The sequence below is a fragment of the Eleginops maclovinus genome, chromosome 14 (genome assembly GCF_036324505.1).
Source record: "Eleginops maclovinus isolate JMC-PN-2008 ecotype Puerto Natales chromosome 14, JC_Emac_rtc_rv5, whole genome shotgun sequence".
NCBI classification, from domain to species: domain Eukaryota; kingdom Metazoa; phylum Chordata; class Actinopteri; order Perciformes; family Eleginopidae; genus Eleginops; species Eleginops maclovinus.
This window is the reverse complement of record NC_086362.1, coordinates 13,485,247-13,509,559: the sequence shown is the minus strand read 5'-3', so window position 1 is coordinate 13,509,559 and position 24,313 is coordinate 13,485,247. Positions and strand designations below refer to the sequence as shown.

The 24,313-nt window shown below is 41.7% G+C and overlaps 1 protein-coding gene across 3 annotated transcripts in view; it reads left to right on the top strand.

Moving 5' to 3' along the window:
* The window catches only part of rtn3 (reticulon 3), a 29,303-nt gene extending 8,727 nt beyond the window's left edge, over positions 1-20,576 (top strand). For 2 of the 3 annotated variants that reach the window (XM_063901232.1, XM_063901233.1), the window contains 6 exons: positions 10,091-10,298; positions 11,925-12,063; positions 14,130-14,199; positions 16,254-16,300; positions 16,932-16,990; positions 17,448-20,576. In XM_063901232.1, coding sequence (XP_063757302.1) covers positions 10,091-10,298; positions 11,925-12,063; positions 14,130-14,199; positions 16,254-16,300; positions 16,932-16,990; positions 17,448-17,496 — 572 coding nt within the window. In that variant the 3' untranslated portion in view covers positions 17,497-20,576. Of the gene's footprint in view, positions 1-1,095; positions 4,168-10,090; positions 10,299-11,924; positions 12,064-14,129; positions 14,200-16,253; positions 16,301-16,931; positions 16,991-17,447 lie in introns of all 3 variants that reach the window. The other variant, XM_063901234.1, reaches the window with a different exon arrangement.
* The last annotated feature ends 3,737 nt before the right edge of the window (positions 20,577-24,313 follow it).

Sequence of the window (24,313 nt, the reverse complement as noted above, 5' to 3'; positions counted from 1 at the left end):
AACAGTGTGTGCCTAATTACAGACCTTAAATTGACCGGTTTGATTAAAAACAGACTGTAGTTTACCAGGCTAGTACAACGTATTGACTACGCTTGGTCTCCTCCCTCTTCCAGCTGGATATTTTTTATCTAATTGGCATGTTTACACACAGAATTGTTACAGTCAGGAAAGAAAAACTAAGATTAGAAAAAATAAACAAACTTGAGCTTTATGAAATAAACATGAAATATTCATTTCAAATCTGTCAGATTGAAACATTGCAGCAGTGCTGGCCAGCTTTTGTTTTACAAAGATGTTTGTAAATGAAATCTAATACATCCTAAATTAATAAAAGGCCTCGGGGTGTACATGTAGGTACAATTTGTATCCTTCTGATCTTTCTTCTGGTTTTTAAATGCTTTTTTTATATCTCATTCATGTGCGTTACTTCTCATGGTGTTCTGTGGTGAAGGTCAAAATGATGTTGACTGTTACAACCTTTGTGAGTTTACCTTGAGAAAAATAAATACCATGACACATGACCAATGTGTAATCCCAAAAATGTGTGGTTTAAATCACAGCTCAGATTATAGGAGTCTAGAGTTGAGTAGCTGATACCTATTTTATGTTTTACTCAGATTTCATTTATAATTGATAATAAAGTTAGAAAAAAATCATACAACTTTTGAACTGCTTACAAAAGATCAATCTTTACAGATCAAAAAGATCAAACTTTAGAAAACACATTTTATGAATGCGATTGTAAAGTAATTCATATGCACTTTGCACTACAAATTGTTACATGCAATCACCATATCCACACATGGAGAGATTAGTGGTTATTTTTCTTTTGCCCTTTATCTGATTCTTCAGATAATTGAAGTTGCCATACAGACTGGATTGCTTTATTGCAACTTTGAAGTACACAATCAGCATGCAAAACATGAAGATCCCATCCATTATATGAATTTCCATGACGCAATGCATGAATGCTTGGGCTGCAACATCAAGGCCTCGCTGAATAATATTAGAAGTGCATGACAGTTTAGTGTGGTGTGATATATGACCTCCCCTCCTTTTTCCTCTTCGCTGTTCGCTTTTTGCACGCCGATGCAGACAAAAGAGTGGTCCTGGGCTCCGACAAGCCATGCGAAGGTGTCGCGACATCCCTTCGTTTTCCTTCCCAACATGGCTCATTCACCCCTAGTAATTACGGGAGCGAAGCAGGGCCGCCAGATGGACAACCAGATTCACCGATAAAGACCTCTCCTGTTTCGGAGCGAATAAAGGCACTTGAAGCTCTGGCTGCCAAAAAGAAGGAACCAGATTTTAGAAGTGACGGCGGTTTTTCTCATTTCAGAGACCGCAACCATGAAAAATCTCCCACTGAGACACCCAAATCTCCCACTGAGACACCCAAATCTCCCACTGAGACACCCAAATCTCCCACTGAGACCCAAAAATCTCCAAATGAGATCAAAAAATCTCCCACTGAGACCCAAAAATTCTCCACTGAGACCTCCAAATTTTTTACTGAAACACCAAAATTCGCTACTGAGACGCCCAAATCTCCTACTGAGACGCCCAAATCTCCTACTGAGAGACCCAAATCTCCTACTGAAATGCCCAAATCTCCTACTGAGACACCAAAATCTCCTACTGAGACCCCCAAATCTGCCACTGAGAAACCCAGATCGCCCTCTGAGACACCCAAATCTCCTAATGAGACGCAAAGATTCTCCACTAAGACCTCCACATTTTTCACTGAAAAGCCGCAATTCTCCACCGAGACCCCCAAATCTCCGAATGAGACTCATAAATCTCCCACTGAGACCCAAAAATCTCCTTTTGAGACTCCTCAATTTCCCACTGAGACCCCAGCATTTCCCACTGAGACTGAGAAAACTACGTCAACTGTGCAGAAAAGAGGAGGTTCTACTGATAAAGAGTCACCAGAATCTCCCTTTGAAGTGCTTGGAGATTTAAGACAAGTGAATGAATTTGAAGAAACAGAAGAGTGGATGAAGGCTCATTTACCTCCTGTGCCAGACTATGATGCTGTAGATCTAACTAAAAGCACCCTGACTTCAGACATTGTGACGTTGAAGGCGAAGAAGGAAACTGACATAGTTATACCCGATGCTCCTGCTCCCTTTGCTGGAGTTCCTGATGCTTTCATGGATTCTCCTGCTGAAGCTTCAAAGCTGAAGAATGATTCCAGTGATGCACTGAAGCAGTCGTGTGTTGAGGAGGACTCTGAATTTGATCTAAGCTATTTGCCAACAGCCTATATGTGGGATCAACAGGAAAAACCAGGTGCCCAGGCTCCATCAAAACTTGATTCAGGCCCAGCTCCATCTGCCCCTCCTGCAGGCTTTGACTCCTCGTCTCCCCATGTCCCTCCACCAGTTGGCATGGATGCTAAAAATGTTTTGGATGACAAGAAGAACATGTGGACCGGAGATCTTGAGCCCCCAGAGGCAAGCGAAGCCGAAAGCTCAGGTGATTCTGACGACACAGTCATTGAAGATGGTGTCTCTGTTCCTGCTACTGTTCCTCCTTCATCTTCTCCTCAAGCAGGTTCAAATGATCCTAGCCCTGCTGCAGCAGCCACAAATCTTCCCACTGACGAAACGGTGATTCCACCAAAGTCTGAGAGGAAGCTAATGCAGGTGCCAACAATAAATGTTATAGAGACTGACGAGCCCAATTACAGTGATGAGGAGATGGAGATGGAGATGGAAATGGAGCTTGAAGCGGAGGAAGATGAGGACTCTGAGGCTGTAAAAGAACAAGCTAAAGAGGCTCCAAAGACCCCTGAGCCAGAGGATAGTAACCGTGAACTGCCCAAAACACGTCCCTTAGAAACCGAATTCATGGAAGGTTACTCCCCCCCGTCCTCACCTGTCGACTCTGATGCGGAATACTCTCCTAAACACAACGTAATCAAACCTCTTCCTGAACCAGAACATCATGAGTCTGCATCAAAACCTGAGGCCCAACCCAATCCAGCACAAACTGAAAAATCACAGACTACTTCCAATAAAGAAGTTGATGAAAACCCGTTCAAAGTCACAAAGGAAGAAGTGGACTTCCCAGACAATGATGACGAGTGGTCAGATGAAGCACAAAATATCATGGTCAAACCTGGCAAGACTGATGTGGCGTACATGGAAACATCCTACAACCTATGCAAGGCGGATGAAAAGAGCAACACAACTGAAAAAGAGGCTCATATGGAAATGGCTTCACTATCTAAAACCAGCTTCATGCAAGATGATATATATGACCGACAATCATTTGATTATGATTATGACGCATCCTCTACCTTGGATGATATTGATGATAAAGGGTTGAGTGTTAAGGAGCGGTTTCTTTCGGATCCTTCTCAAATCAACAATGAACCACTGAATTCAAGCGGTCCAATTCTGGACAATTTCACTTCAGTGAATGATGATGAAGCCTTCCCCAAGCTAGTTGATGAGCAATGTCAAAGAGAATATCCCCAAGACCCATATTCCTCTTTCCAAAGTGAGACACATAGCAAGATGAATGATGATGAAGATTTCGATAAGAAAACGACCCCTGACATTGTTACAGATAACATAGAAAATGGCAACTACCTCCCAGCACAGAAGATTGGATCAAAGATCCTGCAGGACCCTGAAGCAAGTCAACAGGCTTTTGAGACGACAAGCAACCCAGAAAGTAATGACTCTGACAGCTCAGTTTCTGAACCTACAGACAGCTTTGTGGAGTTCATGCGGGAGTGCCTGAAATCAAGACAGGATGATGCACAACAGGACGACACGCCCAAAAATGTACCTTCTGAGGACAAGTTCTGCAAAGCTGGCTTGCGTCCTAATCAGTCCCCTCCAGCCATGGTGATGGATCTTGAACAAGAACAGCTTACTATCACTGCTCTCAAGGAGCTGGGCAGCAGTCAAGAAGAGGAAGAGGATGTGGCATCTCTACAGTCAAAGGTTCCTGACCGTGGCAAAGCTAACCCCAATGCTGCATCCATACAACAGTCTTCCTTTTCCGCCGTTCCTAATCCTTCATGTTCCCAAAGCAACCGTGTGTTTGACAGCACGTATTCCAAAGAGGTAGAAGCCATCGACGAATGGGTGGCTGAAGCCTATCATCTTGCTGAGCATGTCGTGACAGCAATACTAACCCACTTATCAGGTAACACCTCTTCCTTATTGGCGATAGGCCTGCTGACCTCACACAGTCCCCTCGACAAGGCCTCTTTCCTCACTTGCACCTTAGCTGCCTGCTCCTTCAAAACATATTTCAGTTTTTACATTTTGTATACTTGTAGGAACATGCTTTATGACACTCAAAGTGCCGACACAACACCTTGAAGCCTTCTGTATTCACCATTCAAAGCGCTTTAACAGAAGTCAAATGTAGCCTGCCCGGTAATGCTTGGTTGTCACTTCTAGTCCTGTCAGCATTCATGTGACTTATTTCCGCTCATCAATACGACGTTGAATATCCACTGGAGGTTCAGGTTAGAAGATTTTAAGATGAGCCGCACACTGTCTTCTCCTCGTAGTACTGTATTTCTAATTCATTTTACGTATCAGCTAACATGTGTGCAACAATAGCTGTATTTCTGTTAACATCATCCGACTAAATTTGTCAGCCAATTCTTGTCAGGCTCTAAAAGGAAGTGTAGTTGCTGAGATTGGTGTGAACATTTTTTGTCTTATTTGGTAAGATGAAGGTGGAAAAATGACATCTTCCAGCAGTTTATTGATTACTAGTCACTTATTGCCTATTGTTTTTATCCAAACCCTTTAAAGTTTAACTATGTTTAGCTTTGTTCAAGAATTTGATTTGATTCAGTTAATCGTGAGCAAATGTAATTATCAAGTGCCGTGCGCTAGCGCCACAGAAAGTGATAAGTACAAATGATTACAGCTTGTGGACCTCATGGAGTAAGGTAATTGAAGAAGGTGTTCTCGCGTCAGAATGTGTGATTGCATGATACAAAATAGAAGACAGACACAACTCTCTTTGAGGGACACTTCTCAATGTCTAGGGAAGACATCTTGGTGCCCCAGCCAGTTGCGCCACGGCCGGGGCCTCTAAATTATATTTGAAAGTTATGACATATATTAAATCATTGGCTATCATTTTATGGTAAGGTTGCATATTTAGAATATATTTTCAAGTGTATATGCCTCTATAGAACTACAGTACAGAAAACCCTTTGACTGTAAGGTCATTCAGGTTATTTGAGGGTAAAGTAAAGCTGTAGAGACTGCAGTTGTCACAGATTATAGTTGCCAAACCACAATGTAGTGTGCTACAACCGCGGAGAAAATGAAGACACCACTTCAGCATTATCATTTTCTCTTGTTTTATTATTTATAGGTTTGTCTTTGAGTTCAATTATTATTTTATTTTTTTATTGTATTCTACAAACTACTGACAACATTTGTCTGTGTTGGAATTCAACAGACACTGGAATGGCTGCCCTACATGTAGAGATTGAGATTTAAGAAACATGTGGAGTCGGCTCTTAATTATTTCCAAGCTGTATATGGACACTAAGGCTGCATATAGTTTGGTGATCCCCTCTCCATCTGATCTTTTGACCCTCTCGTCCCCTTTGTCCTTTACAGCTCGGCAGTGGTCCATTAACAGAGAGTGGCTGAGGTTTAAATATGGTGCCCTAGTGTTGGCTTGCAAGAACCTTGAACGTCACGGGGTACAGTCAATTCCCAGTGTCGGGTTTCTGTCCTAATGCAACTTAGCAAAGCACACTTGGTGAACATCATGACAGGATGAAAAAGACATGGAACAAAAAAACCCAGTTGGGAAAAATGATCTCCAATAAATGAGGTGTGTAATTCATACTTGGTTGTTAAGCATAATGCCATCTTGGGTTGATAGGTTAATGTAAGGTATTTTTGTCCTCACGTGTCCAGTCCTCCTCTCTTCAACCGTGTCCAGCCACAGCTTTTTCTCCAAAACGATGTCTTGTTTAAAAAAAAAACACACCTAGTACCGTGCATCACGGATAACTGATTAGTTAAAAGTTGACCAGTCACCAAACCAAGGTCAGAGCACTGGTGGGTATTATTTTCCAAGAGTAACAGCAGCCACTTCTGCAGTACACGCCCCCCCCCCCCCCTTCTCTGCAAACATGATCTTAATTCCACACACACATGCTCAGAGGCTGGTATGCAGACAGTAATCCTAACACATTCAGTAGGGTGTCTACATGTGTTGAATATCTTAACCTAGAGTTTGCACACTACAGAACCGAGTGCTGGTGCTCTAGCAACCAGAAACTAAGGGGACACAGTGCAGAAGAGCCATAACGGTTCAGCTCGTTTGAAGTCTATTCTGTGCATTGCTTTGTGTAGATTTTCAGCGGTGAACATAATGTAATAATTCTCTAATTATGGTATTGATGACTTGGCGCTGAAAAGGGAAGCACTGTTCTGTATCATGTTCTGTAGAGAAGTCGGTGCTGGTGAATCCTCCCCCTCCAGACATGAGCTATTTTAGTGCTCCTCTGCAGTGCCGCTCCACAACTTGTCTTTTTAGGCAGGGTGAGTTTGTTTAGGTAGGTGTGCCTGTTGTCATGAAGATATGCTAGACATTTTCTGCATTGCTGTACAAGATTTGCAGCAAATAACACCCTTTGTCACAAAGTATCACAGCCATCTGTTGGTGAACCCCCCACAGTGGTAGCAAAAGGCAATTGTCTTTATTTATTTTTGGCCTGCTTTAATACCCGTCTTGTTTTTCAGGGCCTCCAAGATTAGTTGAATCAAGCATTCCGTTAGTGGTCAGATTTGTGTTAATCCTCTGTGTGAAGATTTGTAGAATGGCACATGTAAAGACTTGAGTCAAAGTGAACCTGTGTTGGTGCTAGTTATTTACAAAAGGATCATGTAATGTCTCTGTCAGGGTTATTATCTTGTTTTCAGTCATGAGTAATAACGTCAGTCAGGAGATGAATTTGGGTCACATTAGAAATAGAGCAAGGTTTGAACAGGCTTAATTGCCTGTTACTTAAAATAACTTTATTCCGCAGCAGCCTTTGAAACAGTTAGTCTATTATGCTGCTCATAGTATAGCATGGCTAGCCAAATCTTTCATTCTCATTAATGTCATCTCAGTAAAACTTCTAAGATGAGCCAACTGAACATTACTTGGCCAGCAGGCAGACGCAGTGAGCAACTAGCTTCTAGAGAGCTTGGCAGTTAAAGAGAGTTATTTTCTCGGGAGGCGGGGGAGACCAAACCTTAGTACAAAAATGGAGTTAATTGTGAGCCCCTGCTTTTATCAACTTCATTTTACTAGGCAGGTACTGCCAGAATATTTGGTCCACAGGACATTAGTTCTGAATGTTCACTGATATGATGTATATTGCCCAGTTATCTACTACTGGACCCACAGAATAGCAATGTTTTTTAATAAAGATTAAATTGACATGGCATGTCTATTGTTTTATTCAGTCATATTAAACCTTAGCTGTCTACACAATGGATTTCAGTATTTGTTTCAGAACATCCTGTGTCCTTTAGGTAAAAGTGTGCCGATGGTCTCTAGAGATGCAGTGTGCTAACCTGCATGAGCAAAGCAGACTTCTAATGCAGTTCTTTGAAATGACAACCAGAAGGGTTGCATACCCATAAAAATAGGTCCTAAAATGTGTTCGTAGAGACCTTTTTATATATTTTAACCGTCGGCTGTAATGCCAGTAAACTTTTCTTAATGTCGGTCCAGCCTGTTTCCTCTCAGGCTTGTGGTAAGGTGTGTGCAGCTTTAAGAGCAGCACAGTGAAAGCAGGCCACTGCGCCTCGGCAGCCACTGGGACTCAGCACAGTAGCGCCAGGGCCAGAGACAGGGAGACGGGGAGAGAGGGAGATAATGAGGGCCGTCCAGCTCTGGCTGCCTCCCTGTGGGTGCCAGCAGCAAAGCATGCTGGGAGAACACGCTCACCCCTGCAGTGCAGGGTAAGAAAGCCCCACTCATTATGGCTGTTGGATTAAATCGTTGAATTTCTTTTCAAATCTGTTGGCACTATCCACTTGTCCTGAATGTTATCAACCTGCTGACTTGATAAAGCACATTTCTGCTGTAATGGAGCAGGTTTAAACACAGTCTCATTGCAGGCTCAACAGACACAACGAGGAACAATAGAGCTGTCTCTGTTCCTGTGAGCCACACAGCAGTGCTGCTCCCTCAGGTCGCTGTGAACGGGTTTAACTGTTCATATGCTGAGCGTTGTTGCCTGTTTTTAGTTTTTAAGAGTCCGATATGCCATGTGTTGGGTTTTAAATGTAATACAAAAAAACCAGACATCATTTATACCTGAATAGTTTAAAACCCTTTGAGATGAACCATCTGGTTTTCAAGGGGTCATTGATATATTCAGTTCAACATTTATCAGGCTACTATAAAGAAAGACATTAGTGGTATCAGAGTCCATTTAACTGTCATCATTCTGTTTTGGGTTGGTTATTGCCATATATAGCTGTGTGTCGAAAGAATGTGCTCAGCTGGATTAATGATCAAACAAAGAGTCTACCATGGTCACACTACAAAAAGTGGAGCAACAAAATGAATTTGGTCATCACAAAATTGGTGGTGTTGAAAGAGGATGTAGTGACTAGATGCAGTTCTAGACTGTACTATCTGATCATTACACACAGAAGCCAGCAACTTGCTAACTTTAGCCAGTCTTCATATAGCATTCCAACTAGCTAACTACATTGAGTTACCAGTGTATTCAATTGTTACTGATAATCATATTACTGATGTTTGTATTACCGACTGACTGCAAACATGGTCTCTTTCTGGAGTAGTTTTTTATTACATTTAAGCATCCCACAATCTTAACTTTCTCTAGGAATATGATTTTCAGACTGCTGCTACACCATCATACTGACATCACAATGTTTTTTCTGAAGGTGTTTTGCCTTTTAACAAATATTTCACCTCCTGCGATGTGGATTAGTCCATGCTGTCCATTATTAGTTCAGCTCTGACTGTAGTTGTTCGTGGTGTTGTGAGAATGCATTTTATTTAAATACTGTACACCAGATGTCTGTGGCACAGTACCAACTTTAACTTCTACCTGCTTTAAAATCCTGCTTTAAAGTCGGGATCATGAAAACATCTGATGGAATTAAAATTCCCTCTGCTCAGTCAGCCTGTTGAGGCCTGACCTAAATATATGTGATCGAAGTGATCCAAAAAAGAATTTGGATTGCAATAAAAACCCCAACATTTAGGACTCTGACTGCAATTGGATGTGGCGTCCTGACATGTGTTGGGTTTTAAATGTAATACAAAATGAACCATCTGGTTTTCAAGGGGTCATTTATCAGGCTACTATAAAGAACGACATTAGTGGTATCAGAGTCCATTTAACTGTCATCATTCGGTTTTGGGTTGCTTATTGCCATACATAAATTTGGATTGCAATAAAAACCCCAACATTTAAAATTCTGACTGTAGTTGTATTGGGTGTCCTGCCAGTGAGACGTGGCTGTTGTCAGTTTTCTGTGACGTGTGTGTGTGTGAAGGTTCTCTATAACGTGTGTTCCCATTAAACTAGCTGGAGCACTGAAGCCTGAACCGTCCCTGAGGCATCAGCCACGTGGTTTCTCCCCCCACTTACAAAAGGCTTTTTTAAATGCACTTTTCGTCTTTCTTTTTTTTCACACGCAGAGGGAAGGCGTGGCTCAGAGTGCCAACCCATTCCAGCGTTACGTAACCACCTTGTCTAGAGGCTCTCCTTTCTGCATGCACAACTTCTCACAGGAAATGCATACAAACACGAAGGGGGCACTTGCAGCATCAGCCTTCCTCAGTTATTCTCCACTGCCAAATAAGTTTTACGGTGCATGCTCATGTTTTATTGGGCCAGTTTTTCTAGAGGCCTGGCCAACATTTTCCCAATAAAGCAAATAGTTTTAAGATTCCCTTCAATGCCTTTAAACTAAACCAAATTCCCACTTGCAGGCCAGGGCCTTTTTATTTACCTCATCTACAAGACAACAGGATTTTATTTGGCAGGTCATTTCTGAGCATACCGATATCAGACTAACCCCTCCCTCTGACCTCCTCTCTGCAGTGAAGGATCTGATCCACTGGCGAGACCCCAAGAAGTCGGGCGTGGTGTTCGGGCTGTCCCTGCTGATGCTGCTGTCGCTGGCAGCCTTCAGCGTCATCAGCGTGGCGTCCTACCTGCTGCTGGCCCTGCTCTGCGTCACCATCACCTTCCGCATCTACAAGTCTGTGGTGCAGGCCGTGCAGAAGTCCAGCGACGGACACCCCTTCAAGTGAGACCGAATCCTCTAAATTCAATAGTACTTTACTTCAACCTTTTCTTCCTCGTTACCTGGGAGATTCCATTGACCTGGAAGTGATCATTTCAATATTCAATTAGCGCATTGTTAAATGATCAAAGTATGGAGGGTTGCGTTAATGTCTTTGGACGGCTCCTGATTCAGACCTCATCACCTTTATGATTAAAACATCTCACTCACTTCTCTGTCTATAATTAGGTCTATTATTAGAGCAGAGTTAGAACAGCTGGTTCATATGGCTTCACCATAGTAACGAGGTATAGAGAAACTGATTGAAATTGACATTGATTTATTTCAAAACATTGGCATTCCTTCTTAATATAACAGCACAAGAAACAGTAAGAGTGAAACCTGGTATGTGCTTTATATTTGTTTCTGCAAAGTCCACAGCACTCCAGAACATTTCTAATGAAAAAATCCAGAAATGTATTGCAATATTATTCCCTAGGCCGTGTTGCCGCCTGTCACGTCTCATCCAAACTATATACCACACGGGCTTTACGTTACCGAGTGTCAGAGCGCTAGAGGTTAGGCACGGCAGCGCCTGATGCAACCTCGGTTTATTTATTTATCTACGCTTTTACGGTGGAGCCATAGCCCAGGCATCCTAATGTTCAGAGCTCCTCTTTAATGTCACGACACTCGTATTAGCTCTGAAACCAAATCATTCAGTGAAGGGGAAATGGGTAATGTTGTACCAGTGTGAAAATAGAGCAATTCTACCATGGAGCACGCTATTTACATCTGTGAAATAATGAGACGTGCCTGATAGCTGTGACTATTTGTCTTTGTTTACCCACTGCGGTTTGCATCTCCAAGCAGAGTCCAGCAAATCCTTCTCTGCAGTACAATTCATTTTATTAACCATAGCTTCTCTGGAATTCAGGTAACACAGTCCCAAATAAAAGCTGTGGCCAAAATAATAATACTCATTTGTACTCTGTTTACAATCTAGTTTACACTCATTTCTCCCTTCCTTGTGATTGAAAAGCCTCTCAGAAATGTTTGAGCCCTATGAGTTGTTCTCAGTTAGAATCGTCTGCGCAGTTTTATTGACGGTAACTTAAAAGCTCCTGCTAAAGGTGGGAGAAGATCCATTTTATTATGTATTTACCATACGCACTGCAGATTAGAACATGAGCAGGACAGAATACCGGAGACTTTTACTAAAAAATCATTTGGAATATGCTCGCCTTGTACAACAGGGGGTATTCAAATGTTCTGTCAATAGGCAGGTTTCAAATCAAGACCCTTTCATCTGCAGATGAGCTAAACACACTCCAAACAGTGAGACGTGTGTGCACCTCTCCTGTTTCCAAACATCTGTTCAGCCTCTCCAGTTTCAAAATGTAATGCCTGTCATCCCAACTGTGGATTGGAAAAAGATTTTCAGGAGTAAGAAATGTCTCGATTCAGCCAGGTAATCATTAAGCCATTGGTGTTGATCAAAAGCCCTCTAAAGCTTTTGTTTATGCTGCTCCTATTGGTTTCCTCCTCTAAGCTTTCCACCACAGGCTAGTTATGTTTCCCTGCAGCACTTTCCGCCCAGATACTTAGCCTCATTTCGGCTCACTGTCCCCTCCTCTTCCCTGTCTGCAGAACACTGATAGATAAGGATGTCAGCATCCCCCCTGAGACCTTCCGCAAGCACGTGGACGTCAGTCTGACCTACATCAACCGAGCCCTGAAGCAGATGAGCCGCCTCTTCCTGGTCGAGGACCTTGTGGACTCCCTAAAGGTGAGCAGCTCTGACCTTCAGCTTTTATCCACTGTCATCCTTTAGTTTTCATCATTAGGTCTGCTTTAATGGGATCTAACCCCACTCTGTCCCATAAAGGCTCCTCTCCAGGGAGCAACCTTTTTATAGCTCCAGTCGGTACTCTCGTCAATCCAACCACAGGCATAATCTGATCTGTATCGTTCAAATAAACCCAATTAGCTATGCTTATTTAGTTTGATACATCTGTAGAGAACATCAGCAAACCAGATGGCTTGCAGCACTTCAACTTAAAAGCGCGTCACATCGTTTATCCAGCTGTCATGAGAGGCATCTGTTTCCCTGTGATCTATAAATATACCTCTCAAAGCAGCCCATCACCTGGGAAAACATGCATTTTAATCAGAGATTTTATTTCATCGCCATTACAGTCCTTAATTTGATAGACAAAAAGGTCATGCTATTACTGCTAAATTATTATATAGGGACCCTGTTATGCTTTTGGGGGTTTTCCTGTAGGGTGTTGTATAGGTTTGTGTGCATGTAAATGGTATGCAAAGGCTAAAATCCTGGTGTTCGCTCTACTGGACTACTTTTTCACTTCTGCAACCTGGTGACATCACTATGTTACACTCTTGCTTCTATTGGCTAGCGCTCCAACACATTGTAAGTGATAGACTAAGGGGTGGGACTTCTATAAGCAGTTGACCAATCAAAACAGAGCCGGCCAGCTAACCAATCAGAGCAGACTGGGCTCTGGTTTCAGACAGAGGGTGAAAAGTGGTTCTGAACATTAAAGCATGGAGACATGTCCCAGGAGAGACACCACATATGAATATGAACCTGAGAATGAGAAGAATAGGGCCCCTTTAAAACATTTCAGTCTTGATTTAACTTGATGAACATGTTCAATATGTTGAAAAAACCTGCCTCCGGTTGACTTGAGAATTTACAAACTTGTACTTTCCCAGCCTTCACACACCCGTTCAGGAGATTAGTCTTATCCTGGACGATTAAGGGCGCAGGGTGTCACTAAAATATGTACTGCCAAGTTGCCCCTCCCGAGAAGGTGCAACAAATCTAACAGGAGGAACGGGCATCTGACAGTCGAGCTCAGGCGGCACACACCCTCACAGTCCTGTTCATCATGCTGCTGGAAAGCTGCCTTTGTAGTGCTACCTAAACTATTTGGCAAGGTTTAATCCTGGGAACTTGTCATTGTGTGAGGAAAAATGAGGTTTCACTTGTGTAGCAAGCAGCCATCAGAGCAGAGCTGCTGTCCCTGTCTCTATCAGCTGAGCAGCATAACACTCAGTCCTCATCATACTGCGATATGTTCCTGAACTTGACACCAGTATTAAAAGTCCCCAGAAGCCTGCAGCAATTTGATCAGAGGAAAGCCAATGTCATGATCATCAATAACGCATAGAAATTCTATGATCCTATATCAAACTTAAACTCCTCATTCTGTCCCTGGAAAGTCTGCTAGTAGCTCTTACTAAACACTATCACAGTTTTTGTTCTGAGAAAGATTTGGCGTCACTTTACATTTTTTCTATTGCTTTTAGACTTTTAATTTTGAACGTATAAGGACGAGCAGAGAGTCATTTCCTGTAGCTTAACTGGGATGGCCAAGCATTCAACAAGTGGAAATAATGTGGTGTGAATATGGTGAATAACAGGGTTAGGGGTATCCGGCTGACCTGCTGGAGTTAATGAGGCCATGGACTTGTAAGCATCCACTGAATTTACCAGCAGACTGTTTAAAATGTGGATTGACGCTAGAGACCTGGGAGAGAACTCGCCTGTCAATCAAAGTTGACACGCCCCTAATAATGTCGAACTTTAAATGTGAATAGAATAAAACTGGTGAGTTATTTAACCATTCAAAGCTAGTAGCATTACTCCCGCCCACAATCCCGTCAATGTTTTTCTGGCCTTTATTAGTTTGTGTCTGCCACCATTGAAGAAATATACATTATAACGTCCTCAGATATCCCTTAGAGTCTAACGACGTGGTGTATGTGAAGTGCTGTACTTTGTAAAATAAATGCTTCGCCCATCTTAATGGCCTCTCTCCCCCCCAGCTGGCTGTGGTCATGTGGCTGTTCACCTACGTAGGAGCCGTCTTCAACGGAATCACCATCCTCATCCTGGGTAAGCACGTGTGACGTTTTTACGCATTGAGATTTCAACCTTCAACATAATTTCCCTTTCTGGACAAATGTCAGCTTTAAATAGAACGCAACATCACAGTGCTCTCCTATTGTCCCATCCTTAATGGGCTGATACCAGTTGCCCCAATGAGAGCTTTAAATCCTGATGGGACAAATGTTCCCTTTTCTCTACAGGCAACCAATTCCACCATTTCAGCTTCAGATTTATTGCATTTCAATTTCAAGATGTAGATAGGTTGATCATTTCTCAGCTTGTTCCCACCTTTGTTCCACTTTTGAACCTTTGTGTGGTTTAAGCAACTTTAAACAAAGCAGGAAAGACAAAATATAGGTCAGAGGCACTTCACTTTCTTCATGGAGAGTCTAGAAAAGTTAGATTGGGGCCAAGATAGGAACTATAACGACACATTGTCCAGGCTTTCCAAGTGTCTACAGATTCAAGTTTGCTAACAGACGCACACAAAACATATTTCAGAAGAGCAATAGGCTGTATGTGTCAGACAGAAGTCTCTGTGAGACCATAATGGCCTCCGGGGTTTTACTGAGGCCTCCATACTCATTTACTGTGGTGTTCCAAGTGATGTGCAGATGGTTTTGGGGGGGGGGGGGCTCAGAGGCTGTGGTATAAGGAGTGGTGACCAGCCAGCCTCACTTTACTGTCCCATGATGGAGGCCTCACTAGCACTCACTAATGGTAGTAAAATCCTTAATGATGACTGAGGGCTTTAAATACTTTCTTATCTTTATTAGTGCTTTAAGTTACAGAAACTATGATAAGATCAGACTCAACTTTATTGTCATTGCCTAGTAAGTGCTAAAAAAAGTAATGAAGTATACTGCACATGGTAATCATTGATATATATGTCACTACTCAGTGTGTCTTAGTTTAGTTTCCACACGAGGCCTGACGTTTGCTTTCAGACGCGTTTGACAGGAAACCTTTGGCTCTTCAACCATAAAAAGGGGTGTGTGGATTAACATATATTTATTTTAACCTACCCGATAACACGTATAGTAAATGCTAGGCCTTTATTCGTGTATGCACTAGTACTGAAAATGATATTTAGTGTCTCTAATAACTGAAAATGGATTATCTGCCACCAGTGATGGGCAAGTTACTTCCAAAATGTAACACAGTACATGTAACTTATTACTGTCTTTTTAAAGTAATCAGTTACATTACATTATTACTGTCTCTGAACTGTAATGCGTTACACTACTTTTGTGTTACTTTGAGTTACTTTCACCAAAATAACAGCTAAAGTATGAATTTAAATGCTAACATGCTCTTTTCTCCGAGCCTGCAGCTCTGCATTGTGAGCCCGCAGCTCTGCATTGTGAATCTGTTTCTGCAGCCCTCTTAACCAATAGTAAACAGGCTTACTGAGTTACTATTCTACCTGCACAATTGTTGCTCTGGTGTCGGAATGTCTTGTGATGTTTGTGAACGGGTATTATATTACCCACATTTCAGAAGTACTGTTGTATTACTGCATTACAGCAAAAAGTAATACATTACTGTAACTCCGTTACTATTGTAAGGCGTTACACCCACCTCTGTCTGCCACTAATGACTGCAAAACCGAGAACAAGATCGTTTTTCATTCACAAACCACAATGAAATCAAAGCTTTAGCGCATGCTTAATGGAATATAAATGCAGTCACTAAAAATAATGAATTGAAGGAAGAAAATAAAAAATGCGGCATAAAATAATCCCAATATAAAACTGAACCAATAGCAGTGTCTTTAGCTTCTTTATTTCCTTGTTAGTCAGCAACATTGACTGATAGTTATGAATGCATTCATTCAGTGACCCATATTTAATAATGGATTTGTTAATGACAAAGTAATGACAAACAGGACTGAAATGGATATTTGCATATCCGATCCATCCTGCATTTTTAGGCAGGGCTGTAAAAGGACACCGGCAGCTTTCACTCAGCACGCTGAAGGTCAGCTGGTTAAATAAACTGTGCCGCTTCACTCAGTGTGCTGTCATCCCTAACATGTCCTCTCTCTCCCTGTTCTCCAGCTGACATCCTCCTCTTCGCTGTGCCTCCCGTCTACGAGAAGAACAAGGTGAGAGTGCTACCCTCTGTCCCCCCCTGCTCAGGAACGATGATGAGATGACAGAGGGAATGAGTTCAGCTGTTGGCCGGCAGTGAGCTCACTGGATGACTGCAGTCTGCATCACACACTGAACACACACTGTTCAGAGTCCAGCTGCTGACAATATGAAGTCATTCCACAGATAGGGGGGGGGGGGTGTCCGTCAGCATCATGTCAGTAAACATCATGCTAAATGGGAACTTAGGGGATCATACTCACCGACTGATTGTTGACGTTTTCCGTTGTTTGCCTCTTGCTGGCCATAATCTCGTAGGCATAGAGTCAGTGCTTTGACTGATGGATTTATGGGGATTATTTTTAGCTTTTAATACTCAATTGTCATCCCGGCTGATAAAGTGTTAACCTCAACAGGGACATGTTTGTATTTTATGTTCATTAAACAGCAATAACACCAAACAGCTGATCCTACCATTAGCTGTAGCTGCTCATAGCACGGCCTCACAAAGGCTCAGATGGTTCAGAGCCGGTCAGCAGGTTTCACTACATTTGGCAAGGCATCCTCAGGACAGATGGATGCCCTGGACATTATGATTATGTTCCCAGAATGATGCTAACCCTCTCTCATCTGTTCTGCTCTCAGACCAAGATTGATCAGTACATCGACCTGGTTCGCACTCAAGTCAACACCACGATGGCCAAGTAAGACATTCTTAATCATCAGTTAATAAGTGTGTGTTTTTAACCTTCTGACATTGTGTGTGAAAGGGCTTATGGATATTTCAGTGCATAACAATTACAGAGCAGAACAGCTGATGAACTGTACAACCACCCCAAACGTTGAATTTGAGCAGATTATAACCTGTGAATCAGGGATCAGTTTACTGTTTTTGCTTTGTTTGGACAATATTACTTAAAAGGGTTATTTTTTGACAGTTTCCTTCTTCATAAAATCCAAACTGAAATGTGTTTAGTTTTCTTCACAGGAATGAATAAAATCCTGACAAACAGGACAATGTTTTCTTTACATATCTATCATTTAAAGTTGTCTAGAACATCTTAGGAAGGCCTTGCAATCCTGAGGTTTTGATCCACTGTTTGATATCATGATTACTCTGTTCCCACATTTGTTACACGCTCTTCTTCTCCTCTCCCTCAGGTTGCAAGAGAAGCTTCCGGGAGCTGTGAAGCGCAGCAAAACTGAATGATCAACCCACCAATTAGAAACTTCCATGTCACCATCATCCTCATCCTCAACATCATCTTAGACCCCCCCCCTCCTCCCTGTACCACCTCCTACCCCCTTGCCAGATAACCCCGCCCCCAGTCTAACTCCTCCACCATCTACCATCACCCCCCCTACTACACTGAACCTTGCTAAGTAGAAAATCTCTCTGAGCTACTCGATATTCAATGTAAAACTACTGCGCAGCTTAACTTGCAAGCATTAAAAAGAACTGTGCCTGTGCAGACAGAAAGCGAGGAAGTGATGTAGCGCCCGGTGGGACCCCCCCCACCCATCTGTGGGCAATGTGGGGTCGAGTGAACTAGACTGAATCTATGACCTGGTTTTGTCGTGTACAGCGAGCAGGGGGAGGATGATGGCTGTCTACGTCACAAAATAGCAAATGTCTGTACTTTGAACCCCACACATTTCCCTAAAGGTTAATGGATCATTCAAGATGGAAAAGTTAAGAAAATGTAAAAAAAAAAAATGGAATAAACCAATATTTTGGGTGTAATTGTGGATAGTCGTACCCTGCTCTCTTGCTCTACAGATGTTATGTGGATAGATAAGAGTTCATTTAGAGGCTGGTAATGGGTTAGCTGATCGGCTTGTTATGAGTTATTCACCTTACAGGCTCTTGTGTTTGTACGTTTCTGCAATGCACTGAATTTTTATTTTTTAAACCCATGAGCAGGTCGAAATAAAAGGATTGGAACACTGAGCCAGCTGTGATAATTTGGTCTAGTTCACCCTCTTGATCAGATGCATTTCCTGAACAGTTTTCTGTATGTATATACACCTGAAGACAGGCTCTGCTGTATGGAACACATTAGCCTCGCTTTTTATATCAAATAAAGTTCCCTCACTTGCAGCAGTCCTAACTTCTGTTCTCGCACCGGTTAAACCCACAGTGTCGAGGTCTCACATTCGCTTCTAAATTTTTATTAATCTTATTACTATTATTAATATTAATTATAGGACGGCTGCTTTTGACTCTCTTGTAGCTTGACAACAGCATTGTAGAGTTATGTTAAGTGTCATTGAGCTTCATCATTTTTAAATGGAGGTTTTCCTGAGGCCTCCAGAGTAATGATTCCTGATTGTTGGATAAGTTAAGAGACACCTCCGACGTGTGAACACACCCGTACATCTCAAAAAAGCTTCTCTAGCTACTGGGGTTTTAAAGTCTATGGAGTACAAAATGTGCCATCAAGATATTGACTTTTACAGTGATTCATCAAAAGATCCAATATATACCAGAGCTTTTAAAGACGAATAACAACTTCCACGCCTAATTCAACTAAAATAATTGAATACCGTTCAGGAATAAAAATTCATTTTAAAACTGGATTTGTAAAAGCATCAATTATTTGCCATTTTATAATTCAGCACTGTTAATATCTGCCAACTATTATTTTGGCACATTTTACCCTCCATACGAAACCTTAGCAGTGACCCAAGAGGACACTCGGAGAGCAGGGGTTTGTGTAACTAAATGAGGGGGTGCAAATAAGAGTGTAGCTGGGACTTAAGGACTCGGTTTTGGTTTGGCGTGATTATTATAGAGCTCTGTTTGTCACTGTGTTCTTTTTCTTTTGACTGCCATGAAGCGCATGTCATAGTGTAAGCTGGAAACAGATTCTCACCCTTATATAGGCTGTATCATATTCTTGACCCTGACTTTTGTTTAATATGATTATCACTTGTGACTGTTTCAATGGTGTTTTTGAACTCAGTAAAAACCATAGTCCTATGTTAGCACTACTGCTCTTCATATTGTTTTGAGGGATGAATATATAGAAGGAAATTACCAGTATGTTCCTGTTGCTGTCCGTTTCATTGCTCCCTAAAATAGGTTTGCACGGAGTAACTGTCCCCTGAATACTGAATAGCCAACTGCCTCTCAATGCAGTACCATCTACTGCCTGCCTGTGTACTGAATGTTTTCTCTGGAACATTCACACCCCAGCATGCCCTCCACTGTGCGTCGTCCTGCTGTGATTGCCTCACAGATGTCTCCGTTGACCTCTCGTGCATGCAGTCTCATTTAGACTCCGGTTGTTAGAGCCAAAATATGCAACGTTTCTGTCGGAGATGCTAGCTGTTAGCCCCCCCATCCCCTCACTTGGGCAGGTTACAGCCCTGGTGCTGTAAACTAGCCCAAGGCTAGGCTAAGCAGCATCTGTAAATGTGCTGAAGAAGCAGACAGCGAGAGATGAGGACTGACACTGATGATGTTAATATGCATCCTGTTAATTTATTTGATCGTGTAGAAGTTGCATATTGTAGCTTTAAGTTGTTATTTTCATCTAAAAGCTGCTGAATTTGTATTAGAATTACTTTGATTCAGTTTATTTAAAGGAGCAGTATAACCAAATTACGAAAATTAAATCACTGCAGCTCACCCAGAATTAGCAGTATTGCTTCTCAAAGTTCCAAGGAAAAATGTTCACAGTGAGCAGCAAATTCCATTAACGTGCTGTGGTGGCAAAAACCTCAAGGTCACTGAATAAAATCTTTTGGTTGGACTGTTCCTTTAAATGTTGAACCAGCTTCCTGTCTGTGTGACACCAGAAGTGCGGCGCTATGAGAGGTTAAGCTTTCCGTATGCACCTTTAACTGTAGTTCAGGAGACGCCATGTCACCTGTGTTAGTGCGCTACCAAGGCTAACAGATCACACCTTTAAGACTCATAGTTGGCTTATTTCTTTAGAGTGTAATATATATAACATGAATAAAAGTTGTTGCCTCACAGCATGTTGCTTTTCTCCTCTTCCTGTTTGTCCCCGTGTTTTCATCAGGTATGGGCGTGTGTGGCAGGAGTGTGTTTGACTTTTTTCGTCTCTGGAGAGTCTTGTTTTGCTTCTGACTCTGTACTGGTTTCTAGACAATGTTCACTAACATCAGCTATGTTTTGTATTAGCTATGACTTTGGTTCCGATTTTTTGAAGCTTTGGGAAAGATGTTGCAGGAATAAAAAGAAGAAAACTGTTTAAAAAAAAAAAGTTTGTGGTCTCTGTACTGATGTCAAAGTGAAATTAATAAAAACACGTCAAAGGAGCACGGCTTGGTGGATCTGTTCTGTGTGAATGGAACTTGTGGGCCTTGAGACATACAGGAAATGTTTCCAATGCATGCCCATTTAAGGGCCTACTAGGTAAGGGCCCAGGGGCCTCAAGTTGTGAGCCCACTCCATGGCCTTTACCTACAAATGTCACTCAAATAGATGACCACAAAAATCTACAAGGGGAAAAACCACTTCAAAGAGACTCAACGATAATCGAAAGGAGCAAAGAATGACTACAAAGAGGCAAAAGGCACCTACAAAGACACTTAAAAGAGAAACTAGAAAGACACCTACAAAGAGACCTAAAACAACATGAAAAAGACAATGCAATTCTAAAAATAAACAAAACAGACATCAAATAAATACTAGGACTCGCACCAAACATTTACAGACTCAAAATGAAAACAAAAGAGACTCAGAATGACAACATGTGACAAATGGATCCAAAACAAAAACAGACGAAAAGATGTTACACCTACAACGAGACCAAAAAAAGCAGAACAACTATAGAGACTGTCTTACTCCTATTAAACGGGGGTCTCATGTACATGCCCCAAGGGCCCATTGTCTCATAATGCGTCCATGGGAAGGAAGGAAGATTAAAAAAGGCACCCAGATAAAATATTAAAAATAAGAAGATTTGACTTCAGGCGGATGACTGTAATGGTGTTTGGGTGGAAAGAAGGATTATTGTTTCTAATTTTAGAGCAGGGCCCGCACTAAAGCATTAATGCTAACAGTCACGTGCAGGCTTACATTTATAGCCCTACATATCATAATCAAATGTCAAGGAATGTGTTTCACAATGTTAGCCTGGTATGTTACAGATGAACCGCACACTCAGATCACGGGGGTGCAGTGGAGAGAATTTCAATAGTGACAGGAGTATTTGAAAATGTCTTAATTTCCTGTTCCTCAGCTAACAGGAAGTAGACATGGACCCAAGCTCTACCAGAGGAATGCAGTTCCCTCTATATGGACCAAAGCGTCTCTGTAGACCATTGTAACTGAACTGCATTGCTAGGCAACAGCTGGAGTTTATGTACACTTCTTTTCAGCAGTTGTAATTGACATGCACTGCAACAGGAAATTAACCCTGACATGGTCTACAACATGTCATTCCCAGACCAGAATTCGGATTAGGGTTTAAGCATCCAGAAACGAGAGAGAAGAGGCACAGCAGCGTCGTGGTGTAGTATTTATTCAAAGGTCACGGAGGACAGAAATGCTTTCTCACACGTTGGCCATGTACAAATGAAAGGTGAGCGGGTGAAGAAAAAATGAGGAGCCAAAGAGGGTCTCTCTCACACCATCATACACATACACAGTAACACACACACACAGGCATCGCATGTCCTGTCATTCATTTCAATGTTACTTCATTTTTTAAATAATTAAGTGCTATATCAAACGGGGGGGGGGGGCATTGAAATGGAAACTGACAGGGTCTGTCCTTCATTATGACATTATGATCAACAGCTTCAACTGAGCTAATTCTGTCAATGTACACCAGAGTATTAGGGGCACTGTTAAGAACAAAAAGGTGACGATATTTTTGTTAGTGTGATAAATATGTGGGAAAATACAACTCATGACTCTCTTCTGAAATTGAAATATTAGGACTTTTTCCTAAAATATTGGACTAACTGTAACTTTTCTTCAAGGTTTTTTTCTTTTCCAACTAAATATTTTGTATTTGTCACTTTCATCACAAGGATTTGTTTAACAGGAATTTTACCTCAAATTCAGATGTTGTTCTGACATTACATAAATTACATAAACTACATAATTACATAACTTCTACATTATATTTTTTCCTCAAAATACAGCCAATTTCTTATATTATATTGTGGGGTTTTTTTATTCTGACTTTCTCAAATATATTAGAATTTTACTTTTTGGTTAGCTTTAACAGTAGCCCTACTACTCTGCTGTCTTCAGAGCATCACCTCAACAACCAGAGCTGACACACGTCTCACGCCTCTACAACATAACGGATGAAATGGTTGTTGATGAAAACAGAATCCCTGAGTTACATTTTCCAGGTGACATTTTATGACTTTTCTTTCGTTGACAGCTGCAAATGGTTCCTCAACATCTTCTGTTGCATACAGGTTGTACAGTGAAGGTAAAAATAAAGCAGTACCCAAGCTGGAGCCAAGTTAGAGTCCAAGAAACACTCTCCAGCCGTTAGAGAACAAAGTCTTTGTTAAATGAAGTAAAAAACTGGACATAATAACCACCACGCTTTATAGAAACCAGGGTGCATAAAAGTGCTTGTATAAAGGAAAAATAATTCTATTTTTTCATCTATTTACATATCCTTTTTTGTGCAGTTTTAGCTAATAGATGATGGAAAAAAATGCAGGCCGGTGATGCAGACTGACGGAGAGATAACATATCTCATTATAATGGATCTCCTCCACTGTAAACACAAATTAAATAGAGCGACTGCACGCTGGCATTCATTGTCTTCAGCAATAACATCAAACACAGTCTCATTCAGCTGGCTGTACACGACGAACACTGGGGTTAAGTACATTTTTGGGGACAAAGTGCTGTGTTGTCTTCAGACACATCATCGTAAAACTAATTCACCTCGGCCTCACCGAAGACTTTTTAACTTCCTGAGAGACTCAGGCCCCGACCAGAAACAAGCCCTGAAATACAATATTAGGTAGTAAGCATGTACCGTGGCTTCAAATAGGCCAATTTGTAGAAACAACAACTATTAATATTAAATACTAACGTCCAAACACTCATGCAGGAGCTGGGATTCCTTAAGCTCCTTTTTCATATTAGCGGGAAATCAGAATTGATTCATGTTGGTGCATGTTTGAACCCACTCGGTTAATTTACACTAAATAACCCCGCAGATTCCCTAATGGATTGGTTGATTGGTAAAAAAGCGACTTATTGCAGGGCGAGCGGGCGGGAAACTGTACCTGGTGCGTTAACTGCTAACATGATGGCTAGCCATTAACATGCTAACGCCAGCCACAACAGCGCCGTCCCAAAGGCTGGTCTGCGGTTAAATTGTATTTGATTTTAGCTTAGGAAGGTTCCAAATTGAAATTAGTCGCATGTATCTAAGCAGAAGCCATGACAAGAGCTGTTTGAATCCTCTAAATGCTAAATAACATCCGCTGTTGCATAAGTAGGTAGGCTAATGTAAGTGCGTCGTGCCTCTGAACACCGCGGATGTCTTTTCCTTATTTATTAAGTTCCTAGGAATTCTCTTCCACATTTTGTCTTTGCCTTTGGTGGTAAACGCCTTGAGGCCAAGACTATTACAACACTATTTTTCTCTATTTGAATGCAGCCCTTAGCACCTCATGGGATTTGTGCTAGTAGCACAGGTCAACTGTTTTCTTAATCAAATGCCATCTGTACTCTGTCAGGTCATTTTGGTACAAACCATTGACCTTATTTCACTCTGCTACTAATGTTTGTCCTCTGCTTGGATAATTATCCAGCTGCTTTGAAAGGATTAACATCACTTTAGGCTCACGTTTAGAGAGTTCATTTAGGGTTTATTCGTATTCTTATTATAATTTATTTGCTAAATCTGAAACATGGAGCCGAACTGGACTGTTTTTAGGCCATGACATTTGTGTTGGGATATTTTAAGGTTATGGGATTTCCTACCTGCCACTTCAGGCAAAGCATACCAATAGATAGAGAGAGGGGGGGGGGGGGGGGGGATTGCAATATTTGCCAACTTATTTGT